Source organism: Artibeus jamaicensis, unplaced genomic scaffold, assembly GCF_021234435.1.
Source record: "Artibeus jamaicensis isolate MK-2021 breed Jamaican fruit bat unplaced genomic scaffold, CSHL_Jam_final scaffold_1019, whole genome shotgun sequence".
Classification (NCBI taxonomy): Eukaryota; Metazoa; Chordata; class Mammalia; order Chiroptera; family Phyllostomidae; genus Artibeus; species Artibeus jamaicensis.
The window spans coordinates 30,321,835-30,349,640 of record NW_026522025.1 but is presented as its reverse complement, the minus strand read 5'-3'; the positions used below and the strand labels follow the sequence as shown (position 1 = coordinate 30,349,640).

General features: G+C 44.8%; 1 protein-coding gene across 1 annotated transcript in view; it reads left to right on the top strand.

The window, feature by feature from the left end:
• Window positions 1-27,806, top strand: part of LPAR3 (lysophosphatidic acid receptor 3) — a 69,770-nt gene that overhangs the window by 5,461 nt on the left and 36,503 nt on the right. Inside the window, exon 2 of the mRNA XM_037163958.2 lies at window positions 18,173-18,929. Coding sequence (XP_037019853.2) covers window positions 18,194-18,929 — 736 coding nt within the window. The 5' untranslated portion in view covers window positions 18,173-18,193. The remainder of the gene's footprint in view (window positions 1-18,172; window positions 18,930-27,806) is intronic.

Here is a 27,806-nt window from a genome sequence, read left to right as displayed (position 1 = left end):
AAGGCTGCCAAATAGTGATTCTTTATTTCCATCACTCCTATATTTGTTAGTTGGCATTCACTCTAAGGAGCAAAGTTTTTCTTCTTCATTTATTTTTTAATTTATATTAGGAAATATTTGTGGATTTCCTTTGTATTCAATATGTTGACATCTTACTGTCACTGTTTATTTTGATGGTCACATGGTCCTCATCTGGGCCCATGGGAGTCCCTTCGCACTGGCCCTTTGACATCCTGTATCCTTTTGACATTGCTATCCTTCCCCGAGCACTTTAAACAATGTCCGGCACTACAGGATATTCCAGACTTATCTTGCACTTTCCCTGACTTAGTACTTCCTCTATCTTGGTGGAGAATGGTATTTAGAAACCAAGCTATGGGAGGCTGATGGGCCCATTGTTACTGGGGTGTCATTGCTTTAGGTCTTTGAGAGAACAGAGCTAGGAAATAGAAACATTTATAAATTTTCTACATGAGACCATGTATTATAAAATCATCCATTCATACTAATAGTGTACCTCCAATTCCAACCCAACACCCAGAGATCTTTCTGTTCTTTCCATGTTATATCTTTGTACATTTCTTCTCTGGAAGTTGGAAACTCGATCCCATTATCGTTAATATTTGTACCTATTTGCTCAAAGCAGCCCATCCCCCAACAGCGAAGGCCATCCTGCCTCCTCCGTGTCCACCTGCCTTCCCACTGGCTCTCGTCCTCGGCTGCTTGGCCTGCCAGCGCATGTGTCTTGTCGGCTTCATTTTCAGCCTCCTGTCCCTCCAGGTCATTGCTCTGGGTGGCTTCCCAACCAAGTTGTCCAAGGCTCTGTGCAATTCCCCAAACTCCCTCCCATCACGTTGCTTTCTCTGCCCCGTGCTTATGCCTCAGTTCCGGAAAGGGAAGGAAAGAGAAGGCAAAGCAAGAGAGAAGATAGGAATGAAAAAGGAAGCAAAGATAGAAATAGTTTATGCATTTTTAAATTGCCCTCCCCAAAAGTGGTATCAATTTTTATGCTCAGCAGCATGGTCCGAGAGTGCCATTTCCCCTACATCCTTGCCAGCACTGAATTTTACCCTCCTGTTTAAATGTGGTCAGTCTGAGCGCACTTCACTTTTGTCTGTCTTACCGCCCGTGCCATACCCGCCCCCGTGTTACATTTCATTCTGTGTCTCGCTGTACCCTGTCAGTCAGGCTTTCTCAGCCTTGGCACTGCTGACATTAGGCTGGACAGTTCTTTGTTGTGGACTGTCCTGTGTGTGCCTTGTAGAATGTGTAGTGATTTCGTTGACCTTGAGTCACTACCTCAGCTATCTCCAGATACTGGGAGATGTCCCTTGGGAAACTGGAGGATTAGCCCTGGCTGGATATGTGCTGCTGTAGATTATGAGCTTCCTGAGTGCATTTTACATCTTTATACACGTTTTTGTATACCTGTCCTTCCCCTGCATATAGTGAACAGTGGGAAAATGTTACCTGGACAGGGAAGGCAGGAGTCAGTGGTTGGGTCGACTCTGCTGTCATTGGCCCAATGGCTCTCGCCCATGACGTGTGTGCAGCTCTCCACATATGCCAAATCCATGAACGTCAGACAGAAGGAAGGGGACCGCAATGCTAGCAAGGATTGCTACTAGGTCGTTACTAGTTTTCCTCTGGTAATTTCCAGTCTGATTTCTTATAGGCAGATAAGGTTGATGGGGAAAGTAGCATGCTTAAGGAGAAGGTGTTTCTTAAATTACATCATTCCACATATCAGAAGTAAACCATTTGCTTGCTTTCTCCTCTGAGCTTTCTCTAAAACAGGCAAACTGGCTAATCATTGCCATTTTCTGTCATGTACTTAGAGTTTTATTCTGTCCTTTTTATTTGATTATGTGAACTTTCCCCCCATAAACTCTTGTCATAAATTCTAAGTAGAGATACACTTACAAATTTTTATTGACATTTACCATAATCATTTTGTATTTCTTCTAGAATCAGTAAATGTTTGTAAGAGGCATTAATGTTGTTATAGGGGACAAATCTGCGTATTTCACTCTCGGGGGGAAAATAGAATTAACCACTGAAAAAAGGCCATAGTGGTCAGTGTGGTGACAAGATCCCCGGGCCAGAATGATGGCAGCTGGCCAGAGTGAATTCGTCTCTCCCAGGGTCGGTTTTCTTCTCTGAAAAACAGAGAATGCTGCCCTGCCCATCTCACCACGGGAGCTGATGGAAAAAGAGGTGTGAACTCACTTAGAAAGTCATGCAGTGGTATGTCAGTGGAACTACTCTGGTGGATTACTCTAAGATCCACATGGAGTGAGAGGTCTAGAGGAAGTATAATAATAGAATCAGAAAGTTAGGCATGAAGCTTTCAACTCAGCCAGCTCACCTCCTTGTACACATTTCATCCAGGATTAACGGTTTTCGGTGGTGGTGAGAAATACCAGCTAATGACTCTGGACAGGGTAGTGGAGGAGAGAAGGCCTTGGCTTCGGGGTCTATGCCAGGGACCCACCCAGTCTGAGGGAGGGTGTTTCCCACTTTGGTCTCCCCTCCCTGGTAATCTCTATTGGGACCCTTTTTCCCCTACTTCTTGGGAATGAATGGGCTTGTTCTTTTGCTTAGTAGACTTGCCTGACTCTAGACCCAGAAGTGAGCCAAGGGCTTTATGTCAGCTCTCTCCTTCCCTTTGTCCCAATAACCCAACAGGTTAGAGTTTCTCTCCCTTTTGCAACAGAGGAAATTGAGTCTCAACGAGATTAAGTAACTTTCCTTAAGCCCACTGACAAATAGCAGTCAAGAAATTGAAACTATGAGTCAGAAGTCGTGCTAAGCATGCTATTTAAATCTCTAAAGAGTCTCAGTGGAAGATTCTCTTGTGATCCCATTTTATAGGTGTGGAAATTGAGGCACAGAGGTTAACTGACCTGCTGGTAAACAAGGCTCCAGACTCAGGCCTGCTGCCTTCAGAGGCTGCGCTCTTTGTGTGCGGCTGTCTACTTCCCCCCAAATCATTTGTTGAAGAGACTATCTTCTCTCTATTGTTTACTCCCAGCTCCCTTGTTGAAGATCATGTAACTGTATAAGCAAGGGTTTATTCCTGGGCTGTCTATTCTGTTTCATTGGTCTATATATCTGTCTTTATGTGAATACCACATTGTTTTGATTACCGTAGCTTTGTAATAATATATTTTAAAATCAGGATGTAAGAGGCCTCCAGGTTTGTTCTTTCTCAAAATTACTTTGGCCCTTGGGGATCCTTTGTGGTTCTATATAAATTTTAAGTTTTTTTCTGTTTCTGTAAAAAAATTCTGAGTTATTTAACTTTCTTGGGAAGTATTATCTACCATTTCCTAGGCATCTTGCTAAGCACTTTATAGAAATAAATTTAATCCTTTCAGCAATCCTTTATGGTAGGTGTAGTTACTATGACATTTTCAGAGAGGAAGAAAAAGCTCTGGCTGGATCAGCGGGGTACCAGGTTAGAGTCATTGCTGAAAGCGATGAACCTGCATCTGACTCAGACCCAGCCGATGCGTCTGTTCCTTTCCCCTCACTGCCCCGCCCCTCCCTGTGTATCACTGGCCACTGTGCATTCCCTGGAAGGGTCGAGTTTACCAGAACTCCCCAGGTCTGGCCTTCCCTTCTCCAAACTCTAAGTACCCATGCTAAAATGTTTGTTATTTCTTTATTCTGACTGAGAAACATCATTATATAATGGAGGAAAAGAAGCTAGAACCCTCCCGCCCCCCCCAAACCAGAAACAAAAACACAAAACAAAGCTCTCATTCAGAAGAATGGGAGATAGATGTGTAGCAGCCCCAGGTGCCTGCAAATGAAGCCCTGCTGAGCAGGAGTGATTCAGGCCTCCCTGCCCTGGCTGCTAAGTCAGCTTTGTGGCAGGTCCCCCTTCTGTCCTTAGGGAGTGGCCTCCCCGGGGCCAGCTCTTCCTCGTTCATTACCCTCTGTGTCAGGATCTGACATCCATATCAGAAAGTGTGTGCTTCTTGGAGGAGAATGAACACAGGCCTTTTCAAGCCCAGCCGTGGCTTCCAAGGCAATATAATTTGGTAAAAAGGTCATAGGCTTCTGATGGGTCTATTCGTGTCTAGTCCATCCCGTGTGCGAGTTACCACATCCAAATTCTGTTTCTGGCCCGGCGTGCCTTATTTCCCACCTTCTGTGCTGGCCTACCTCCCTCTTCCCTTCCTCACTGGCCTCTGCCTTGAGGTGCTGCAAAACACGGACTTAGGTGGGAAGCTGCAGCCTTTCTCCTGTATTCACTGAAGGCCCGTGTTCCTTTTGGGCCACGGCATCGTCTTATCGAGAGACCTTTGAGAGGCTGTCAGTGGCGATACTGTTTTCTGCTCTTTGGAGTTCCAGAAGCAGTTAACTTCCCTAATCTTCCAGGGCGCCCCCGTTCTAGATGCTGTGTATTCCTTTCCACCTTTGGTGACAAATTTACAAACAGTTCTGGCTTGAGCTCATCTCTTTCTTGGAAGCCTGGCTAACGCTGCACTAAGCAGCTGCCACATACTCACATTCTGCTTCTTCCCAGCACCTTCACCTAGAGCCACCGTCTTCTTAGGGAAAGATGCCCCAAAACAGTGACTTGAAGAAAACAAGAACAAAAGTTTATTCTTTTCTCATTCACAGTTCTGAGATAAGTGGTTCAGGTTTGAAGGTTTTCTCACCTCTTGTTTTCCCATCATCTGCAAGGGCCATGCTTCCAAACTCGCATTGTTTAAAGACTGGTTTCTTTATGTTCAGTGTGCCAAAGACCAGTACCCACGGGTTTATACCCACGGATCATCCACTCGTATTTTACAGCAATGTCCGGGTGCTGTGAACGTCTCTAAGTGCCTATTCACAATTTCTGTACTCGTCTTGTGGTTGATGGAAACTAGTCCATGCACCACTTTGAGTCATACTTCTGGGACTTTGCCTGGTCTGAGTGATCACAGGCTGTGTTCCAGCTTGCAGGCAGACAAAAGAGCGTGGCGGAGCCCACACTCGGTGTTTCAGGGCTCACCCAGAAGTGGCACACTTCACTTACACTCACCTCCGGTTGGGAGGAACTTGGGCACATGGCCATCCTAGCTACAAAGTCTGGAAAGTGAAGTTCATCACTCTATAAAAAAAGGAAATGCAATTTAGCAGTCTCTGCCGTAGAATGTAAGGCTAAATAATGATACAAAAAGTAATCACAGGAGAAGTCGCAGGGTATCGTACAACAACTATTCATGACTAAGAGCAGGAGCCGAGGTCAGCGCCTCACCACACAGAGCAGGATTTCTTAGGAAATAGAGTCTGGGGTCCTGCTGGCCCTTTTACTCATCCTGGGGCCCAGAGGCTGGTTGTGTGGTGAGGTTAACAAGGGGAAGTTCACGTGAAAAGAGTCTGAGAACCCTTATCAGGGGGAGGTCCAGGAACCACATACCCTGGCTTGGAACTGAGTTAGAATCCACAAGAGTGCTGGGCAGGAGCATCTCTGAAGGCCTGCAGCGTGACAGTAGTTAGGGCCCGGGCGGGCACCAGGGAAGGGAGCCCCAACGTTGTACCCTGTGCCCAAGCAAAGCACCGGGAAGAGGGAGAACTGACCCGTGTGAGTGGGATGAAGCCTCTCCAGTTCCAAACCTCTTCACCAGCTGGTGAGTGTTGAACTGCGCACAAAGAGTGAGACCTGCAGCCAGCATCATTTTAGCCGCCCACATTAAAAACCTGGTGTTTAAACTGGAAACGTTGTTCCTTATTGTGGCTTCATGATCTCCAACAGCGGACTTGAGGGAGATTGAGAGTTCTCGCCTACATACCTGCTACCCTTATGGAGACTTAAAAAAATTTTTTTTAATTTATTTTTAGAGAGAGGGGAAGGGAAGGAGAAAAAGTAGGAGAGAAACATCAATGTGTGGTTGCCTGTCATGTGTCCCCTACTGGGGACCTGGCCTGCAACCCAGGCATGTGCTCTGACTGGGAATCGAACCAGTGACCCTTTGTTTCACAGGCCCCGTGCTCAATCCACTGAGCTACACCAGCCAGGGCCCCTTATGGAGACTTTTATCTTGTTTATCTGGAATTTGGGAGCTTAGCATGAGAGAGAGAGAGGACATGCGAGGTGTCAGGGCTTGAGATAATTATTTGGGAGACATCACATAGAGGAAATAATGTAAGCAGTAGTGAAAGGAAATTTAAAGGGGAAAAAAGAGAGGGTGGAGAACTGACTCTAGGGTGCATATACTTCAAGGATGGTGGCAGAACAGGAGACAGAAGTCAGTACTGAGCACGGTGGGACAGGATCCAGGAGAGGGCACAGTCAGAGAGGCTTGGGAGGGGAGTTTTCAGAAGGGAATAACTATCAATTTCCACAGTGTAACCAAAGAAAAAGGGCTGGAAACAGGATTTGGGGAATTATTCAATCAAACTTTATTTCTTGCCAATTACAAGCAAGTTTTGGCGTTTGTGCTTCAAAGAACAGGGAGACGAACAGATACCAGTTCTGCTCTCAGTAGATTTCGAAGTGAGGTTAATGCAAATATTTAATAAAGTATATTGAATACTGTAGGAGAGTTTCCAAGGATTTTATCAGCCAAATTTCTTGAAAGAATAGCCTATACTTTCTTTCTACTTCCCTATCACCCAGGCATTACTCAATAGAGTGTGATCAGGTTCCCATCTCCTCTCCTTCCAACCAGCAAATTGAAACTAACCAATGGGGGAACAAAGCGTTTGTTGTGCATCGATGGTGTGCCCCCGTGTTGGGCATCGGGTGCACAAACGTGCCTGAGAGACTCTTCTAGTAGAAGCTCACAGTCTGGAGGCAGAGGCTGACACTGAGGCAGAGAATGCTTCTACAGTGCCAATCAGAGGATTTCCCTCTCCCCCAGTGGCTGAAAGAGAGTCTGAGTCTGGTAAATAAAAAGGCACTTTAGGAGAATCAGTGGATGCATGTATGAAAGTCCCAATTGTATAGATTTGTATAGGTTCCAGATCGCCTCTGATGTGTGTATTCACATTGGAAGAGCAGAGGTGAAGAACCCTACAATAAAATGAGGCTGTGCATGGAATAGGGATGAGCTTATTCCTGAGCACTCCTCCCCTGCTCCAAGGTTTTTTGTCTACTCAGGGATTAAGTCTGGCTCATGCTCCTGGGTTTCAAGACCTATTGCATCTATAGCATCTCCAATAGGGCTACAGACTGCAGCGCTTCTGGGAAAGCAGCACTCACTCAGCATCCCTCATGGCTAGCCATGCCACAGAAAATGCCACTCAGGAGGATGCATCAGTGGTACCCACCAAGATGCAGCCCTTGTAGCTACTGTTCATGTTGCTTTTGCTTCACATGAGGCTGCAGTGCCCCCTTGGCTCATTACCCTCCTCCTTGCCCTCCTCGCAGATCTGCTAAGGAGCAGTCTACTGCTTTTTTCTCTGAAGTGTCTTGTTTCAATCCTGGTTAATCCTTAGGCCCAAATTAACACTTATATCCATGTCATTTAGTTCCATGGTTCACAAGATTAAGAACACAAGAGAGAGTTGGAACTGACCCTGCATTGCACTGGACCTCTGAGCTAGACTGCACTGTGCAGGGATCTGCTGGAATCCAGTGCAGTCGTCTTTGTTTTCTATAACCCCTGCAACTGTGGGGAAGTCGCTCATTTATCGAAGCCCTGTGTGTAGAGAAATTTACTAGGGTGCTGGTCTGTGTAAGGGGGCATGGAGGGCATCACAAGAATTGTGCTGCTGGTCCACACCCAGGGTTTATTCCTCTTTCCTTCTCTGCGAGTTGTTATGTTTATAACCAGAAAATGTTATGTGTGCTAGATCTTACTAAAAGATTTAAGAAACTCCATAACATACTAAAACCTTAAAATAACACTTTCTGTTGTATTCCAATGTGCTGTAAATGACATCTGTACTACTCAGAGTTCCACAGGAAACCAATGATCCAGTCCAGCTGGTACTTGGAGTGGGGGATGGTCACTTGGTAACTGGGGGAGGGCAGAGTTCGTGCAAACCAACAAGAGAGGTGCAGCTACAGTACCCCAGAGCTAGAAACAGCAAAAAGCAATCAATGCCCCTCAACCTGAAACATGAGGGAGGGAGAGGACAAGTGGCCTGATGGGAGCCAACCCAGCCAACCTACAGTGACCAGGTAGGGAGGGAGCAGGGGAAATAATTTTCTCAGCCTCCTCTCTCCTCCAGATGGCTTGCTGTACCTCTCACCGTACCTGTCATTGGTAGGAGCCGGAAGGTGAGCGAGCCTGTTGATGCTGTCCCACTGGGTAAAGACCAGATGGAGAAGGCTGGAGAGTGGAGCTGGAGGGGCCAACGATGGGATCAGACACAGCATTCAAATGCCTTTTACGTGCATTGCCATAAGCTGGCTGTCTTTACACAGATGTGCTGTTTTACCACCAGTCCGGCCCGGGCTGGGAGAGTGAGGCAGGATGGCAGGGCGGGCTCTGAGCCTCTGCATTAACGATGAACCTGCTTCCTGACCAGTGTGGAATTCCTGCTGGGCCGCGCCTGGTTTGTCAATAGCACCACGTTCCTTGCCAGCCTCCGAAGCCTTGATTGAAACAACTGTTTTCCACTCTGGCCACATCTTTGAAAACATGATTTTCCTTGCTATGTAGTGTTTCAGGGTTCAGTCAGGCACTAACCTGGGCTGGCACGGTGCCCAAAGCGTGGAGGGATCTCTATAGGTCACTGCCGACCTACCGCTGGTAATGAGGAGGGATTATTTGGAACAAACCATGTAGAACAAGACCCTTGAACAGTGTCAGAACTGCAGGCAGAGGACAAGGGCATGAAATGGAATAAGCGAGGGAATGCAGAACCATGCTTAGATCAGAACGAACAGTTCGGGTGAACATTTTGTTGTCAATTTCACAACATAAAGACATCTTATTTTCTTCTCATGGGAAGTCATTTGCTTTGAACAAGCACTTTGAAATTTCTTAGAATATAGTTTCACTGAGTGACAACATTCTTTGAGTTTTGGCATTTTTTCCTCCTTCAAAGCTACTGACATGATTATACAACAGTCTGAGGATCCTTTTCTGTGTAATAGAACATATGCAGTTATGTTATTTATTCATATTATTAATTTTGAGGATTTTTAGTAGCATTTTTCTTTTAAGAGGGCCAAAGGATAAAATATATCTGATGAATTAGATGAGATTGAAATTGTATAATTAGGGTGGTGAACACACAATACAGTATACAGATGATGTATTATAGAATTATATACCTGAAACCTATGTAATTTTATTAACAGTGTCACCCCAATAAGTTCAATAAAAACGTGTAAAAGTTTTACACTAGAGAAAGTAAACACAATGAAATATTTACATTATATTTGGATAAACTAAGCCAAGAATTGCTGATCCATATAAAATCTGGGTCTCACCTCTTTTATTTGATTTAGTTCTATATGTTTTCAAGTTTGCTTTCCTGTTTAGTCAAGAGGTTTAAAATAGTCCTTAGTCATCAGTGAGATCCCAGGGACAATAAACTTGATTGTAGTTGTTTAGTAAACAAGTCCCAGGGTAGAAGTCCTGTGGCCCGTGTGTGTGTACACCACAGCCTCCTGTAAGCCCGCCCACTCAGTGGGAAGAGAAGGCGCAGCGGTTGACCCAGCTGACGGACCACAGACTGTCCTCCCTACCTTCAGGGCTCAGAAACGGGTGTCAGCCCAGTAACCTGTTGACTCCGCTAAGCTCAGGCGGCAGTTTTCCCGTGTGCCACCACCTCCAAGCTGAAGATGACTTGCAGCTTGGAAGTTTCTCTGTTCCCCAGTACAGCCTGCCCTTGCCCGCCTGTCTGTGCCGCTGTGTCTGTTCACCACCCAGCAGAGGTGCCGAGTGAACTGTGGGACCTGTTTCTGTGGAGAGAACGGAGGGCTAAATCAGACCAATGTAATGTGCCTGAGATTACCACAAATTCTTAAGCAACAGAGTAACAAAACTTTAGTACGTGTGAGTTTAGCTTTCTTAAATGATCTAGTGCAGGGGTATCCAAACTTTTGGTGTCTCTTGGGCCACACATTAAATACACAAACATTAATGAAAACTGATGAGCAAAAAGGGGTTTTAAGTAAATGTACAATTTTGTATTGGGCTTCATTTATAGCCATCCTGGGCCACACGTGGCCCGTGGGCCATGGGTTGGACACCCCTGATAGTGTATTAAGGTAACAAACAGAGCCCTGCACTTAACAGGCACCCCCAAAGTGAATATATGAGCTTTCCCTAATAATATCAGAGGCTTACAATGCTCTAATTACAGACAATATCCATTTAAACTGAATCTCAAACAGATTGCTACTCCTCTGTGTATTTTACATAGCAGAGAGTAAAGGAACTGCTCATGAAACATATGGGCTTTATTTATTTTTAAATTACTGCAGTATAGTAGAGTTGATAGTATCCTCTCCCCTCATCTTTAAAAAAAATTAAAAATGATTTGTAGAACAGTTTTATATTTACAGGATAATTGAGCACATAGTATAGAGTTCCTACATTATACCACCACTTCTGCACACAGTTTTCCCTGTTATTAACATCTTACATTAATGCACATTTGTTACAATTAATGAACCAACATGGATACATAATTATTAACATATCCACACCGTATTCATATTTCGTTAGTTTTTACCTCATGTCCCTTTTCTGTTCCAGGATCTAGGATACATATCATTTTTAGTTGTTTTGTCTCTTCAGCTCCCTCTTACCTGTGACAGGATCTGATTTTCCTGGTTTTTGGTGACCGGACGGTTTTTGAGTCCTGGTCAGGGATTTTGTAGACTGTGTCCCAGTGGGGCTTTGTCTGAGGTTTTTCTCACGATCGGGCCATCAGGCTGGGGCTATGGGTTTGGGGAGGAAGGTGAGGTAGTGCAGTGCCATTCCTAACCCATTTTATTAAGATCCCAGACGAGCAGCGTGACTCCTCCTGGTTGGTACTGACCTTGATCACTGTGCTTGTCAAGTTTCTCCAGCGAAAAGTGACTGTTCCCTCCCTCACCTTTCCATGCTGCCCTTTCGGGAGGAAGTCGCTGCGCACAGAGCACAGCTAAGGGGTGGGAGTTGCAGCCCCTCCTCTAGGGCGCGAGAGCTACATTTATTTGGATTTCTTCTGCGTGGGAGGTTTGCCTCTCCCTTCTCATTTATTACTCATTTATTATTTATTACTTCTCATTTACTTATATTAGTATGGACTCTTGGATGTTTCTTTTATAATGCTTTGATTTTGTTGCTCAAATTGTTCTAATTGTGGCCATTGAATTCCCTCTCTTTGAAATTTTGTTCCGAAGAGGGGCTGTAGTTTCTGATGTCCGTACTGACGGTGGGGGGTCTCATTGTGGGACTGCCCTTCAGACCACCCTGTCTCATTTGCTCTGATGAAGCTGCTGTTCAAGGGTGGCAAACAGCCACCGCCCCGCCCCACCAACACCTCTCAGTCAGCAGGGCTTGGAGCCAAGTCTCTAGAGGGAAATGAAAGAGTTATGAGACCCAAATTAGAAAGTATGCAGAAGAAGAAAGTAATAATGCTCAGTGTGGGTAAACGGTTAGGGTGCATGCAGGCACATGTGCACAAGGACACTTCATTGCATTCCCCACTTAACAAGTGCTCACTGAGTGCCCACTACGTCCTGGGCCGCATTCCAGGTACAGGGGATGCACCGTAACAGCACAAGGTCCCTGATGTCCTCTGCGCATGGGGAGATGGACCATCACCCCAAGTAGACAGCGTCAGGTGGTGAGAAATGCTCTGAGGAAAAATAAAGTACTAAAGGGCAAGAGTGCAGCAGGGTGGGGCAAGGTGCTCTTTCAGACAGTGGCAGGGAAGGGATCGCTGATGAAGTGGTGTTTGAGCAGGAACGAGGTGGAGGTATGACCTCTTGGGGTTTCTGGGGAAGAGGCTTCTGGGAAGAGGAAATGATAAGTTTGAAGGCCCTGAAATTAACGACTAAAATGAACCTGAAGGGTCATATGTGGGTTTAAATCTCCGATGCTATCCTGAATTTGCCATTAACGTGAATTATTAAAAAGAATTCAGTGAGCAAACGTGATTGCTTTTATGCAGGAGTGATCTCTTTCCTGTCGTGAGCATACAACTTACCTAACCCCGTGTGACTGGTGTTCCCAGAAAGCAGAGGACTGTTTTCCATCTGTGGACCACAGGGAAAGAGAACATGCACAGCTGCAAGGGACCTTGTTTGGGCTCCGCCTGATTCTTCCTCTGAGGAAAAGAAGACTTTTGAAAGCCAGCTGAAAGGCCCGCAGCAACTTGTCTCCGATGTAGATAGGAATAAAAGCTGCTTGAGTGGTTTTCAAATGTCTTAATTTTCGTAATTGTTCCCACATTATGGGCTGGCTGGACATTTTTTTAGAGCATCAAGTTTGGGAGAGTCTAAATGAAAGCTTTGCTCATGAAGTTTTCATTTGGATTCCACATATAGACTTTCTAAACCATCATTTTATGAAGGCTTAAATTACTGAAGTTTGAAGTTGTGGTAATAGCTCCAAAGTTTAACATCTTTTGTTTTTGGGTCAAAACTACTCAAGTCCTCTATACTTTTAGTAAAAAAGGGAAAAAAAAACCAGCTTGAAATTTGGCAGAATTAAAGTTTAGTGATCTTAAAATTGTCTTGATATCGACCATATTGTGTAGTCTATTAGCATAAAATTTGAAAATATATGTTCAGAAAAGTGTGTTTTCTGTGCTTATTTGGGTTATTAAAACAAAACAAAACAAACAAAAACCTCAAAGACTACTTAGAATACCCATTTTTTTTTCATATAGCGCAAGAGAGTCTTGGAATGTCATTTGACTGGGTCATTGTACTTCGGTAATTCTGTAGTGATCTGAAGTGTGATGCTTGGTCTGTCTGGCGTTTCTTTGTCTGCGGAAGGTAGTGCGGTGTTGCGGAGAAGCACGGGGGCCTGGGAGCACCGCTGCGTGAGTGGAGCCCAGGGTCTTCCACTCACTAGTTGTGCGGCCTCGGGAAAGGGCACTTTAGCTTCCTCATCTGCGAAATGGCTGTGATACGAACGCCTCCATCGCTGCGGGAGAGTTCAGTGAGATGACCCGTGTGAAATGGTCATCTGGCTCCAGGCACAGAGTAACCACTCAAAGATTAGCAATTAAAAAATACGGTGGTGATTCATAACGAAGTAGAGATAATCCAACAACACATAAGGAACAAGTGAAGGAGTTCTCTAACTGGCATAGTTGGTAGGTGATGTGTAAGTCAGCAAAAGCATTTAATTGAACCTTTTCATTTTAGTGGGGGAAGAGATAATGTAGGAGAGAGACTCATTCACTCATTCCACAAGTAGGAGCATAAAGAGCATGGCACCAACTCTGCTGGCGCAAGACTGCTCTAGGGTGGAGGTGGACATAAATGCATAAACACAAAAGAAAATGTGTGACGGATGGTAGTTGCTCTGATGAAGATAGAGCAGGGCTCTCTGACAGTGAGAGCTGTGTGGCTACTTTTTCCCCTCTCCCTTTTGACCAGCATGGGCTTGTTCTCTATGTCTATGGGTTTATTTCTGTTTTGTTTGGTTTATTCATTTTTTGTGTTTTTAGATTCCGCATATAAGCAAAATCATATAGTAACTGTATTTCTCTGTCTGACTTATTTCACTTAGCATAATGTTGTCCAGGGCTATCCATGTTGTTGCAGGTGGTACCATTTCATTCTTTTTTGTTGCTGAATGATACTTCATTGTATATATAGGGTGGGGCAAAAGTAGGCTTGCAGTTGTTTATATGGAAAATAACATAATAACCAATATATACTAATACAAGAATCAACAAGTGTGTTTTGCACACTCAGAACTGTAAACCTACTTTTGCCATCCCCCATCTTGTAGATACCACTTCTTTGTTCATTATCTATTGATACATATCTGGGTTGTTTCCTTATTTTGGCTGCTATTAGCAAAGTTGCAAGGAACATAAGGGTGCATATATCATTGCAAAATAGTGCTTTTGTTGTCTTTGAGTAACTGCCCAGAAATGGAATTGCTAGATTGTATGAGGGCTGTATTTTAAATTTTTTGAGGACTCTCCATACTGTTTTTCATAGTGGCTTTACCCATTTGTAACCCCACCAGCGTGTGGGGTACCCTTTTCTCCACATCCTCACCAACACCTGATATTTATTGAATTATCGATGGTCGCCATTCTGGCAGGTGTGAGGTGATATCTCATTGTGGTTTTAATTTCCCTGATGATTAGTGATGTCAGACGTCTTTTCATGCGTCTGTTGGCCATCTGTATGTTCTCTTTGGAGAAGTATCTATTCAGATCCTCTGCCCATTTTTCTAATTTGAATTGTTTGAGTTTTTTAGAATAAAGTTGTATGAGTTCTTACATATTTTGGTTATTAATCCCAAATATACATATCTAATAGATATATATATATGTCAATTACAAATATCTTCTCATTTTGCAAGTTGTCTTTTTGTTTCGTTTATGGTTTCCTTCACTACACAAAACTTTTAGTTTGATATAGTCTCATTTATTTGATTTTTCTTTTTTTGACTTGCCCCAGGAGACATATCCAAAAAGATATTGCTAAGAGAAATGTCAGAGTTTACTGTCTATGTTTTCCTCTAGTTTTATAGCTTTGAAATGTGGGGGGTTACTTGGGATTGGTCAGAGAAGGTATCTCTGTGAAGGGCATGTTCAGGCTGGGATCACAGAATCGTATTTTAAGGCTTGAGAGGGGTCAAGAGATGATAAATCCGATCATTTGTTGCAAGTTCGTCAAAGTTTTTGGTCATTTCCACTTAAGAAAATACAGTGATCTGTAGTTAATGTGTACTGGGGACTGTCAACAACCTTGGCAGTATATGGCAGAAGAAAAAAAATCAAAAGTAGCAATTTACAAAACTTCCAGTTATTCCTTTTTGGAGCTCTGGGGCAGTTGCATTAGGAAATGTTTTCCTGGGGAGCTGGGGGGAACGGTGTCCTGATTTGGTTAGCTGTCAGAATATAAGGGCACGTGGTTACCTGAAGCTCTAAGTAGAAAACCGTTTTATTTTCATTTTCACTGAATAACTACACTGTGCTTTGCTAGTCAGTGTAGTAATGAGAAGCGTAAGCGACTCCTTGAGTCTTTTCCTTTGAAGGTCAGTTTTGATGTCGCAGACTGCAGTGGTCAAAGAAAAGCACAACACACCAAGTGGAATTGCGCTCCTGAGACAGAATCGGTAAAGCAGCATTTACAGGCCCACTTACTTATTATGCAAAATGTGGAACAGAAAAATCTGGAAAGAATTTTTTTAAATGACCCACAATTCCATCATTCTTAATATTATACTTGGAGACTTTTTTCTTATCTTTTTTCCGTATCTTTAAAAAAGTCAAGACACTATACATATTTATATGTCTATGTGTGTATATGTATATAAATATGTGTGTGTATATAATTATTTGCAATTAAAATTATGGCATATGCTTTTTCTTATATTACCACAACTTTATGGTAATTGTGATTTTAAAAGGCTGCATCTAGCCTACATAATACTTTTTACCAATTTTCTATATGAACTTTTTTTTTGGCTCTTATTGTCTGTTTTACCCAAAAGTAGAATTCGAGGCTGAGAGGCAGAAAGCCGTTGGCAGAGCCTCTGGATGTTCGTGGTTTCTCTGCCTTTTAAGACAAAACTCCTTCTCCGTCTCAGGACCATTTTTGTTAAAATACGTCTAAGAATGTGCCATTTTAATTTGCATGGGGAAAGTTGAACTTGAAGATTTTTTTAGGTAAAAGTCATTGAGGTTTTTAGGATATCATATCATTACAAATTCAACCAAATTTGTGAATCAAAACTAAAGTGCTAAGACTCCTTTGAAAAGAAGTTAGGAAATTTTAAAGGGTTTTTTGGGGTAGTATTATAATTCCATAATTTTTCTTACATATTAATCTTCATATTGCTGATAAGTTAAGGATAATATAATTTTAAATTAGAAATGTGTTTCAGGTATCTACAGCAGATAGCAAAATAAAACATTATTTTTCAATAGTGAAAGGACACATTAATTGCATCATTAAATTTTTCATGTGGTTCTTTGATATTTTTCTTTTGAATTTCTATATACTTTCAACATTTTTGCAAGCTGAATATTTTCCTTGGATGTTTAAATTGAATTTTACTAGATTAGAATCTTCTACTCAATTCATACACTACTAGTAAGATTATAAATGCAATCTGTCTCAAGGGCAGTTTGATAATACGAATCAGAAATCCTGTAAACAAGTTTATGTCCTTTACTTCATCAACTTGAAATCTGTGGATTAGTATTAAGGAAATAATTGGCCAAGTATATAGAGATTAGTGCACAAGAATGTGCACCTTGGTTATAAAAGCAAAATACTGGAAACAATGTAAGTGTTCAGCATTTAGGGATTGGTTAAATAAAGTGTAGTATATTCAGCTACTGAAATATTAAGAAACTATTAAACTGATCAAATATATCTATACTTTAATTTGGGGAAATTATCACATTAAACTGTAGCTATATTGGCCTGTTGTATGGAGTTACCTGATACCGGCAACTAAATACTGGTGAATGTCTGTGAGAGTAACTTTTGTCATTATTAAAATCGAGTCCCCCTTCCTCATAATTGAAAGGCACTGGAACTATTTGTCTCTTGAGACCACGCTCAGTTGGCTATTTAAGCATGTAAAGTGGAATTCTTACCTTCCATTTGCTGTGGCAGAGAGTTATGTGTCTACTTCACTTAACAGTATCATTTTATCATTAAAATGTAAATTAAAAGGAAGACTACCTAAGATACATTTTGTACTACTTCAAATTGATATCCGATACCCGATACCCGTCTCCTGATTCTGCATGTGGTATTGGATTACAGAATTTGTAAGAACCTTAAAAGCTGTTCAGCTTTGGCTGTCAGAGCCACCTCATTCCCAGCAGTGAATGCCCAGGTTCTGAGCCTCCTGGGTCTCCAGCAGATAAATTGCAGCCTCATTCCGTGTGCTGGAGCCCATGGTTATCCTCCCCAGAAGCTAGATTTCCTGGCTTTCAGCCCATTTCCTTTGATAGGACCTTTCAGGCCTATATCCAGACCCTTGCGAGGCAGAACACCTGGTCTTCCTGCCAAGCATAGGTGGACGGGCAATCTCAGAGCCTCTGCCCAGCCTGTCCCTGGCCAGAGTCCCTCACTTTTGGGATCTAAGAGGTCTCATCCTGAGATTAGTATCTTCCCTGTCTGCCTGATAGTCCAGTTTGGGGTCTGCTTTCAGACGTGTGTCCAGAGGACTGGCCCTCACTTGGCAGGTATGTTCTCATATCCTTGGATGTCTGCCCACACCCCAGATCTCAGTGCTGCCAAGGGGAGGCCTGCCCTTCCGCCACCGCTGTGTTAAGGAGAGCCCAGGGAAGGAACCGGACCCACAGTGACCGAGTTGGAAAATCCAGCAAACAAATTCCCATTGGTACCATTTGGATTAAGAGAATAAGAAAGGAATTTTTAAAAAGGTCAGGAAGGAGTATTGCGACCAGTCTCCAGCCCTGCCCCACATGCTTATTAACAAGCGATTGTTGTCATGGTAGCTTGAAACCAAAAGATGGCAAAAGGAATCAGAGTGATGGAAAACTGATCTCACAGGGAAGCCATTTGGTCAGGTGAAAAGTAACTCAGCACCCGTTATCTTGGCAGCAGTGTGCCTGGCATTACCAAGCCGCCTTTGATTAATGAACAGAACCCATGAATAAGAAATGAGCTGGAAACCACCAGGAGGAAGCATTACCATTCTGTGCCGTAACCATCACCAGTGCCAAGTGGATATGGCAGGGCTTAGAATATTTGACTCACTGCTGCCTCCACCATCGTTTATTCGTTGATTCATTCCGCCACCGGTCAGCCACCATCCAGCAAATACCTGCTGGGAGGCAGTCAGGGCAAAGGGGCCCTGGGATTATAATGGGGACACTGAGCTTGCACCTGGCCTGGGACGCAGACCCAGTTACCAGTGTGAGGTGAGTGCTGTGATAGGAGGCCCAGAGCTTGGGTCTCGGAGCAAGGGACATTCACTGAGATCTGAGGGACTGAGAGGAAGTGGCCAGACCAGGGGCTTAGCAGTGGCAGCGGGGGCGGTTTATCGATTGATTTTGCAAAGAATGATGTTTGTCTCTTCTTTGCGTTTCTTTCCAGGATGTTCAGCTCTTCTCCACAATGAATGAGTGTCACTATGATAAGCAGATGGACTTTTTTTATAATAAGAGCAACACTGACACCGCCGACGACTGGACAGGGACAAAGCTTGTGATCGTTTTATGTGTTGGAACATTTTTCTGTCTGTTCATTTTCTTTTCTAATTCTCTGGTCATCGCAGCGGTGATTAAAAACAGGAAGTTTCATTTCCCCTTCTACTACCTGTTGGCCAACCTGGCGGCCGCGGATTTCTTCGCCGGCATCGCCTATGTGTTCCTCATGTTCAACACGGGCCCCATTTCAAGGACTTTGACCGTCCACCGCTGGTTCCTCCGCCAGGGGCTTCTGGACACCAGCCTGACAGCCTCCCTGACCAATTTGCTGGTGATTGCTGTGGAGAGGCACATGTCAATCATGAGGATGCGGGTCCATAGCAACCTGACCAAAAAGAGGGTGATATTGCTCATTTTACTTGTCTGGGCCATTGCCATCTTTATGGGGGCGGTCCCCACACTGGGCTGGAATTGCCTGTGTGACATCTCTTCCTGCTCTTCCCTGGCCCCCATTTACAGCAGGAGTTACCTCATTTTCTGGACTGTGTCCAACCTTTTGGCTTTCTTCATCATGTTGGTGGTGTACCTGCGGATCTACATGTACGTCAAGAGGAAAACCAATGTCTTGTCTCCACATACAAGTGGGTCTATCAGCCGCCGGAGGACGCCCATGAAGCTGATGAAGACAGTGATGACTGTCTTAGGTAAGGGGAACCAAGCGAGCCAATCTTCCCATGCATTCAGCAAATATCTATTGAGTACCTACTGTATGCAAGGCACTTAGTAGGTAGCAGGAATGCAGCAGTGAACAAGAACAGACCCCACCTGCCTCAAGGGTCCACTCCAGTAGGGGAAGACAAAATGAGTATTCTGATAGGGATAAACCAAAGAATTTTATTATAATGTTTATAAAGTAAAGGGTTGAGGAATCTAATTGGGAAAAATAAAGCAGAGAAGGCAGATGAGGAGTGCTAAGCAGGTATAGTTTGCAGTTTTAAGAAGAGTCGTGAGAGGCAGCTTCATCGAGAGGATGACTTTTAAGCAGGGACGTGAAGGTGGTGAGGGACCCGAGCACGTGGGTGTCTGGGGAAGGGTGTTCTGGGCCGGAGATGCAGTGAGCATCGGTCCCTGGACAGAAGGCCACTGTGGCCAGAGTGGAGTGAGGAGGGCCAGACTGAGAGGAGGTGAGGTCAGAGATACTGGGGAGCAGGATGGGGCCACTCAGACTGTGTAGGGCTGTGCACTTACTGTAAGGACTTTGGCTTTTCTGAGTAAGATGAGGAGCTGTTGAAAGGCTTTGAACAAAGGAGCGATGTGGTTTGACTTAGATATTAATGGCGCCTCTCTGGCTGCTGTTTTGAGAAAATACTGTAGCGGGCAAGGACAAAAATGGAGAATTTCTTACAAGGGTATTTCAGTGCTCAGGAGGGACAACAATGGTGAGGGCTGAGGGCGGCTTGGAGGTGATACGGTATGGTCCGCTCCTGCATGTCTCTGAAGGTAGAGCTGAGAGAATGTGCTGGCTGGTAAGGTGTGAGGGAAGGTGAGAGGAGGAGGGGAGGCGGGGAGCATTATTTCTGAGATGGGAAGGCAGAAGAGGGGCATTTGCAGGAAGGCCAGGAGTTCGGTTTCGGACAGGCCGAGGTTAGGGTCCTATTAGGCATCTCAGTGGAGTCCCTGGGTAGGCAGTTGGGTGTATGAATCAGGAGAACAGGAGTAGGTACGGGCTGGAGATTGATATTTGAGAGTCATTGAGGGGAGAAACAGTAATTTAAACCACAAGACAGGAGGAGCTCGTCATGGAGAAAAGAAGAGGACCCAAGAATGAGCCTCAGGACACTCCAGTGTGAGGAGGAGGGAGAGAGGGGGCAGCCAGCAAAGCGGTCCAGAAGGACTGCTCAGGAAACCCGGGAGAGTACGGTGTCCTAGGAGGCAAGACCGGGAGGCCCTGAAGGAAAGGGAGGGTCGGCGGTGGTCATCCTCCTGAGCGGGGGGTTTCATGAGCCTGTGGGGTTGAGCGGGGCTTAGTGATCTTGAGGGGAGGCTGTGCTTAGTGTAGCCAAGAGCCCGATCCAAGTAAAGGGAAGAAGGAGAGGGAGGAGAGGCTCTGGGGCAGCCTCGGAGAACTTTGCTTTGCCTCGTGAGCCCCGTACCACCAAGCAGAAACATTGGGTGAGAAGAATTTTCCCTTCATTATGTTTCTCTGTGCTGGGTGGTCTGTTGTCCCTCAGTTCCAGTCCTGGGTTACAGGCAGCATTTGTGGCACGTGGGTGGACAAGAACGTCTGTGGTTTTACGGGCCTTGTCGTCCCTGTGAAGTGGCTGCAGCAACGGGGACCCTCGGTGAGAGATCCAGCAGTGGATTCCTGTCAGGTCCCGATGCAAAGGACCTGTAGGATGAATCCTTGGGAAACGGTTTACATCCGAGGCTGCAGGGTGTACACAGCATGGTACAGGACCCATCACGATACCTCTAAGTCCTGAACCTGCTGGTAAGACTCAGAGACCAGCAGACACGCAGCGTGATGTGAAAATAATTTCCACCTCAGGATTGATTTTAGTTGACAAATATTTATGTAGTGTTTAATAGATGTCAAACATTGTCCTAAGACTCTTACACATATTACCTTATTTAATACTCATGGCAACTCTGGGGGGTAGGTACCCCCATTATCCCATCTACCAGATGCAGAAACTGAGCAGAGGGTTCAAGCCGTATGCCCAGGGGCGTTCAGCAGCTATTACTGCTGGAATCATGACCGACCGGATGGCCTTCAGAGTCCACCCTTTATCACCACGCTCTGCAGCCTGATCTGATTTGTTTGGACTTTTTACTGGTCTCATCTCTGTCCTGTTTTCTGCTTTGACCACCTCATTCTTCTTCAAGAACCTTCACAAGGACATAGGCAAGAAAAGATATTTCTGGTAAAGAGAGAAGTTGGTTGTTTATTGGTGCAAATGAACTCTGCTCCTCTCCTCGCTTAACTTGCAGATGCAATCATTCGCTTGGCTGTGTGTCTTGAGAAATCACCTGCCTGATAAAGGAGAAAACTTTCTTTTTCCAGCATATTATGTCCACATACAGCATGAGCTCAAAAAGACTTCTGTAACCCCAAGTGGAAAGAATAGGACTCTTTGTGAGGCAGTCACGGTCACTAGCTTTGGTTTTGTATGTAACTTTGGACCATACAGAGGATTTAAAATAAAGCAACTGTGTGGTTTTGGTAAGTGTGGTATTAGATAAGGGAAGCGCTGGCATAACAGTGAAATTGCCAAGTAAAATAAGAGAAGTCGTGACATCAGGACGGAACAATATTGGGGAGTTGGTTAACGACAGGAAGGCAGTTTGGGGTTGGGGTTTTGGATACGTTCCTCAGTGGTGAGACAGGGATCTGGTGGAAGACAGGAAGTTTGTGGACAGGGGAAATGAAACTGAAGAGCCAGGTGGTGTGAGGTTTTCAGACTTCTAACTCCTGATTTCTTTGGAAAAAAAAGATTTTGGTTTTAGCCCCAATGCTGTCATTTTCCACAAGGCTGATCTGAAGCACATTAGCTCACCGTTTTTTTGGGGGGGGCAGTTAAATTTTTTCACCTAAGGTGGAATAAATAATTGTTAGGGTCTTTCAGAGTTATAAAATTCAATGGTCCCATGATAACACAAAGCAGCTGAGAGAGGAAGCCCCTTGGCTGCTCTGTCTCGTGCAGGTGGCGTTCAGTTGCCTGAGGCGGGTGTCGCCCACCTGAAAGTGTTTCAGAAGAATGAGCAGTGCTGACATTGACTGCCATGACTGTCACAGGTTCTGAGTATGTGGAAATTAATAGCTTAACACATTTCTATAATGATTACCTGATTTAAATATCTTTATATTAAAATGCTGAACCTTTCTATTTACTCCTTGTTATGTATGTTGTAAAAAACATTCATTTAAGATTGAGGTTTCTTTTAACATCCTTTAATAGGAAGTTAATCAAATATATATTAACTGTTTGTTAAATGGCATTTAAAAGGCCAAAGACTGCTGAAATCCAGTGAGCTGAATCTCATTTGAGAAAAAGGGGAAGGGATGGCCTGGTCTGCGGGGTTTGGGAAAGGCTTCTTAGAGGGCTTGGATGCGATCTGGGAGGGTAAGCGGGGTTTGTATGGCAGGAAGGGAAAACATCCATGGTAGGAGACACAGTAGAACCAAAAGTGCAATGGCAGAAACCTCTAAAGCTTTTGCACGTCCCCAAGGACAGCCACATGGAGCACGGCCGTGTGTTGTGGTACAAAAGGAAATAGTTCAGCTGTGTGCTGGAAAGGTTTAGTTGGCCGTCCTCTTTGGGAGGAGAGTGGTAGACCAGATGACCTTGGTGCTTCTTTCCAGCTCTGGATTCTGGTTGGACACAGCAGTATGTAGAGCTGGGTGGGGAGCAGATTCTTTCCTTGCTGAGGGAGGTGGTAGTAGTGATAATGGTGGTGTGAATTTTAAATCTGCGCATGATTGGAAAGGCATCTAATCATCGTGTTCCCATTTCAGCAGCCCTGAGGCAGAGTGCTTGCTTGCTCACTTCTGGGTTATGATGTGTCATGGGCCCTTTACGTGAAAGAAGTTGCTCGTTGAATGTCCTCATCGAAAAGACACCGGGACATATGATCTTACTTTCACAGCGCACCAGGGCCTGGCTAGGGGAGAGGCCTGTTTGTTGAAAGTCAGCTTGTCAACGTGCCTAATCACCTGCAGCAACCAAACACAAGAAACCCCACACGGAAACCTCTCATGTGTTGTCAGGCAGCGCACCCTGTGAACGGTGCACCCAGGGGCATTTTGTTTCCCAGAAAATGGGCTGGACTTGCTTCTATTTGGCAATGTCTTGAAATGCAAAAGAAAAGAAGGGTTGAAGGGCTTTGTGAACCACACTTTTGAAATCTTCAATGAACCCTCCTGTCTCTTAGGGTGGTGTTTTTCGAACTGGAGGTTGTGACCCATTAGCAAATAATGGAATCAATTAGAAGATCATAACTGACACCTTTTTAAATGACATAGAAGAGAAAACTATCTGAGTGCATTGCACGTAGGTATTAAGGAATGTTTTATAATGAATGGGGTGTGTGTGTACTGGATTATGGTATAAAATGTATTTCTTACTATAGGTTATGGTCAAAAACATTTAATACGCCATGGTTTTAAGGTTAAAGTTTCTTTTTTTTCGGCCGATAAGAACTAAACTCTTCTAAAATATGAGAAACATTATAGTTAAGGGCCTTTAAAAGGTTTGTGGTCATTGAAACAGAGAGCTGCGTGGTTTTCTTCTCATCTCTCCCTCCCCCGCACCTCTCCATTTAGGTCAATGCCAGGTCCTCTTTGCCTTCTCTCAGGGGGAGGAAGAAAAGGCGAGGCGATGGTGACAGAAGAAACAGTGCTCAGAGTTCTCATGCCAGGACGCGGGTAAAACAAAGCACCGCTGTGAGTCTTGCTAGAGCGCTGCTGACAAGCATACATGGCATTTCTGCAACACCATTTGCTTCTCAGAGTTTTAGTTCATTGTTCTCATTCGTTCTCACAGAAATCCTGCAAGCGGGGATGACGTTATCCTATTTTCCCGCCACTCCCCTGGATGCACCCTGTACTCAGTGATGATTAATTATTTACGGTTCCTAGTTTTGCATCCCTAAGCCTTTGCACTTGCTGGGATACCTTTCCTCTGGTTTTGCCTGGGAAACTCCCATTCATCTTATAAGACTCAACTCCAGGGCCTGTGTTCTCTGGATCTTTCCTTGTCCTACCTAGGTATTGTAAATCTGATTGCCACCTCCTTTGGGCCGCCTCTGTTTCATCTATACCATAATTAGCACACTAAATTGTCTACATGCTTTTATGTTGAACTAGGATGTGCATTCCTTGAAGTCAGGGACTGCACCTGACCTATCTTTGCATATCTGATGTGCAGCGCACTGTCTGTGACACACTCATTGAGATTGTAATAGAATGGATAAGTAAGGAAATCGAGGTGTAGGGAAGTTAAGAAGTGGCTTTCAAAAGCTGGAAGGGTAGGTAGAACCCAGGTCTCCTCACACGCAGGCTGGCCTTTGGCATGAGGTCGCGGTGGCTGGGGAACGAGTGGGCATCTCGTTGTACAATGTGAGAGACTGAGGTCTCAGAAGACTAAGTGACAGTGCTACGTTGGGGAGAGGGAGGAAAACAAGTGGATATTTTGTGAGTGCCTCCTACAAGGAGGTCTGCACGTGACATGCTTATAGGGTTTTCTTTCACTTAATCCTCAGAACAACTTTGCAGATCTGTTTATAGGTGAGGAAACTTGAGTGGACTTAAGTGTCTTGCCCATAGACCCATACTGGTGTAAATAATTATAGTTAATCTTCATTTTGCGATATGTGTGGTTCTGAGCATTTGTGTGTTTTATTTCATTCAGTCTTCCTGACAGCTCTGTGAGGGAGGCTCTGTTATTATTACCAGATGAGGAAACGGAGGCCCAGAGGCGTTTGTTGTCTTGCCCATGATTGGAAGAGACCTGAGATTAGAATCGAGCAGTTTGGCTCCAGGACCCCATCTTCAAGGTTACTTAGCAGCCTCTTATAAGTGATGGGGCTAGAATAGCATCCATCAAAGGGAAGAAGTATGTAACCTGTATGTCCCTTGATTTCTAGTGAAGTTTATTTCTCTGAAGTCACTTGATCTCTCAGAGTGTAGCTAAAGATTTTGCAGCATGATTGTCACAGTTAGGACAGTGTCTCCCAGGAAGGACAGCTCCACTGTCCTCAAACTTTATGCTTATTAAAGTAAATTGCAAGAGGTAGGGACTTTGGAATAGGGAGGGAACCAGATTTAAATGCTTTGCCACTTCCAAGTTGTGAGACTGAGCAGTGCACCTACCTGCTTCGTGACTTAGCATTGTGCTGAGCACATAGTAAGTACTAAGCAACTTTTATAATAAGTGCTAAGCACTAAGGAGAGTAAGCTACTCCTCTTAGGCCTTAATTTGACCCTGACAGGTCTTGCCCAGCATCCAAGCCGAATGCCCTTGCCACACCCCTGTAAATCCACAGGTGCTGTAGAGATGGAGACTAGAGACCTACGTTGGTGCCATCATGATGGCCAGTTTTGTAGTGGGGACAGGGAGGAAGCTAACTGGTAGGCTTTGCAGAGGCTGCCTGACTGCTGGCAAATGGTACCAGCTTGGTTCCTGGGGATCAGGGCTAATTGAACATGTGGTCACCACAGAACTGAAAAGCTCTGCACTTGCAATGCTAGTCCCTATAAACGCCCCCACTGCAGCCCCAGTGAAATTCTGTTAATGATTCCTGTCTCTGACAGATAATCTTTACATTAATAATTCATTTCACTTTTGCAACATTTATGAATAAAACATTATAAGCGAGACCCTGACCATCAACTGTTAGCATAATAAGAATCCCATAATACAGCATCAGTATCTTGTGCATAGATCTACAAGACAGTTCTCATAAGAAACTACCCTCATCTTACTAATGCTTCCTGCCAGGATGTCCAGTTAATCAGGTGCTGTTAGCGTCATTACTACGATTGGAAATTTGCCCTTTGTCTGAAAAGAATGGGGACCAAGAACCCTTTGATTAAATTTCTGTTTCTGGCCTTCCTCAATGAAATGCGCATGCTCCATTTTTAAAAAGGGGGGTGCACACACACACACACACACACACACGCTCGTGCACACGCAAAACCCCAGAGTCTGAAGAGGCTCACCAGAGCCCCTGGGGATTCTGAAACATTTGTTTTCAGCTTTGTGGCCTTCTAGTGGCTTCTGTGATACAGAAGCCTGAATTCAATATTTGCTGCCTTGCTTGCTTTAGCAATCAAATATCTGTTTAAAAAAACTAAAGCTTTGCCTTAAGAAATGCTGAGTGAGACGATCAGATTGTCGGCACGCAGGCACTCTCTCGTTGTGGTGCAGTCGTATCGGAATGCCTGATGCTTTTCAGAGCCGAGCCACCCAGGCACCAAGACTCAGAACATTGAGTCCAGGGATGCTCATACTTCTGTCTTGAGCCAGCTAATCCAAGGAGCACCTTCAGCTTTTCCTGTGCGCTTCACGGTGTTGCAGCACGGCCCTCAGGGAGCGAAGCATTTGTTCCAGGGCAAACTGAGTGAGCGGGCGCAGATGTGTAATCTCCTCACAGACACTGCTCCCAGAAACACTGTTCCACAGACCCTCCACTCTGAGAGGGGTGGTGGTGGTGGAGAAAATGTCTGATATTAGACGGTAAACACCTTCAAAATTTGTTTTAAAGTCCCGTGGTCGCATGCCACTCTACCGCACCCTTTCAGATTGTCTCCACTTCTTGACACCTTTCCACCACCACGGTTTTAGCTCTGCCCCTCCCCTCCCGCCTCTGCTGTATGCAGCCCTCTGTTGTCTCATGTCAGGCCACCAGCTCTTCTCCTTGTCCCCTGCATGGGTGTTGCAGGGACCTCCCTTTGCAGTCCGTTCAAAAGTCATTTTCCCCATTCATGGTCCTTGTTGCCAGTGCAGTCCTGCTCCGCCTCCTTCCCCCATCCCCCACCCACCCCACAGGGGTGCCCGTCCCAGTCTGCTCTGCTTCTCTCACCCCCAGTCACTCTCCCACCTTCAGAACTTTTTTTTCCTGGCTTTTCTTCTTCATAGAAACCTACAACCCTCTTCTTTGGCCAGAACAAATAAACACTGACTATTTCCTGAGTGCGGGGTACAGAAACACCTCTCAGATTCTACCTCTTTCCCAACCCCCCACATTCCTGAAATCACTGACAAGTAAAAATGTATGTATTTAAAGTGTACAACGTAATTTTCTGATATATGTGTATGTTGTGGAGTGATTACCAAGATTAAGATAATTCAACAACCATCACCTTACACAGTTATTCTGTTTTGTTGTAGTGAGAATACTTACTGTGTACGGTCAGCAACTTGCAAGTATGCAATACTGTATTATTAACTGTGGCCATCACGACGTGTGTTAGATCCTCAGAACCGATGACCGATGTTTTGTACCTTGGACCGACCTCTCCCATTTTCCCTCCCCCGCCCCTGACAACAGCCTCTCCAACCCGGAAACCTCTGCTCCATGTTTAGTAGCTCCCTCCTTCCTCTCAGCCCATCCGTACCCTCCAGCTCCTGCAGGGGTTCTCATTCTGGGTTTTTTTAATTGGCTTTTTTTCTTTTAGTCTCCACATGTAAGTGATAAAATACAGTGTTTGTCTTTCTCTGGCTTATTTCACTTAGCAGAGAAGTTCTGTTATCCACCTACATTTCCAACCCTTCTACCAGCACCCGGCCTCCTGGAAGGGTTCGAGTTCCAGAATTCAGGAATCCCCCCCCCCCCCCCCCCGCCACAGGGCCTTGATTTCTGCTAAAGGAGAATGTGATGATCACCTGTCCCACCTCCGGGCTGACGCCTGGATTAGCATGGTGTATGCTGACCCATGGTAGAATTTCCTCAAATATGTGTGAACATTGTACTTTTAAAGTTTGTGCTGGGGACGTCTGTGGCTTGTGGGTACATAAAGCAAACAGGTTGGTAGGGAATAGGGAATAATGGGTGTGTGCCGGAATCCCAGCCTGTCACAG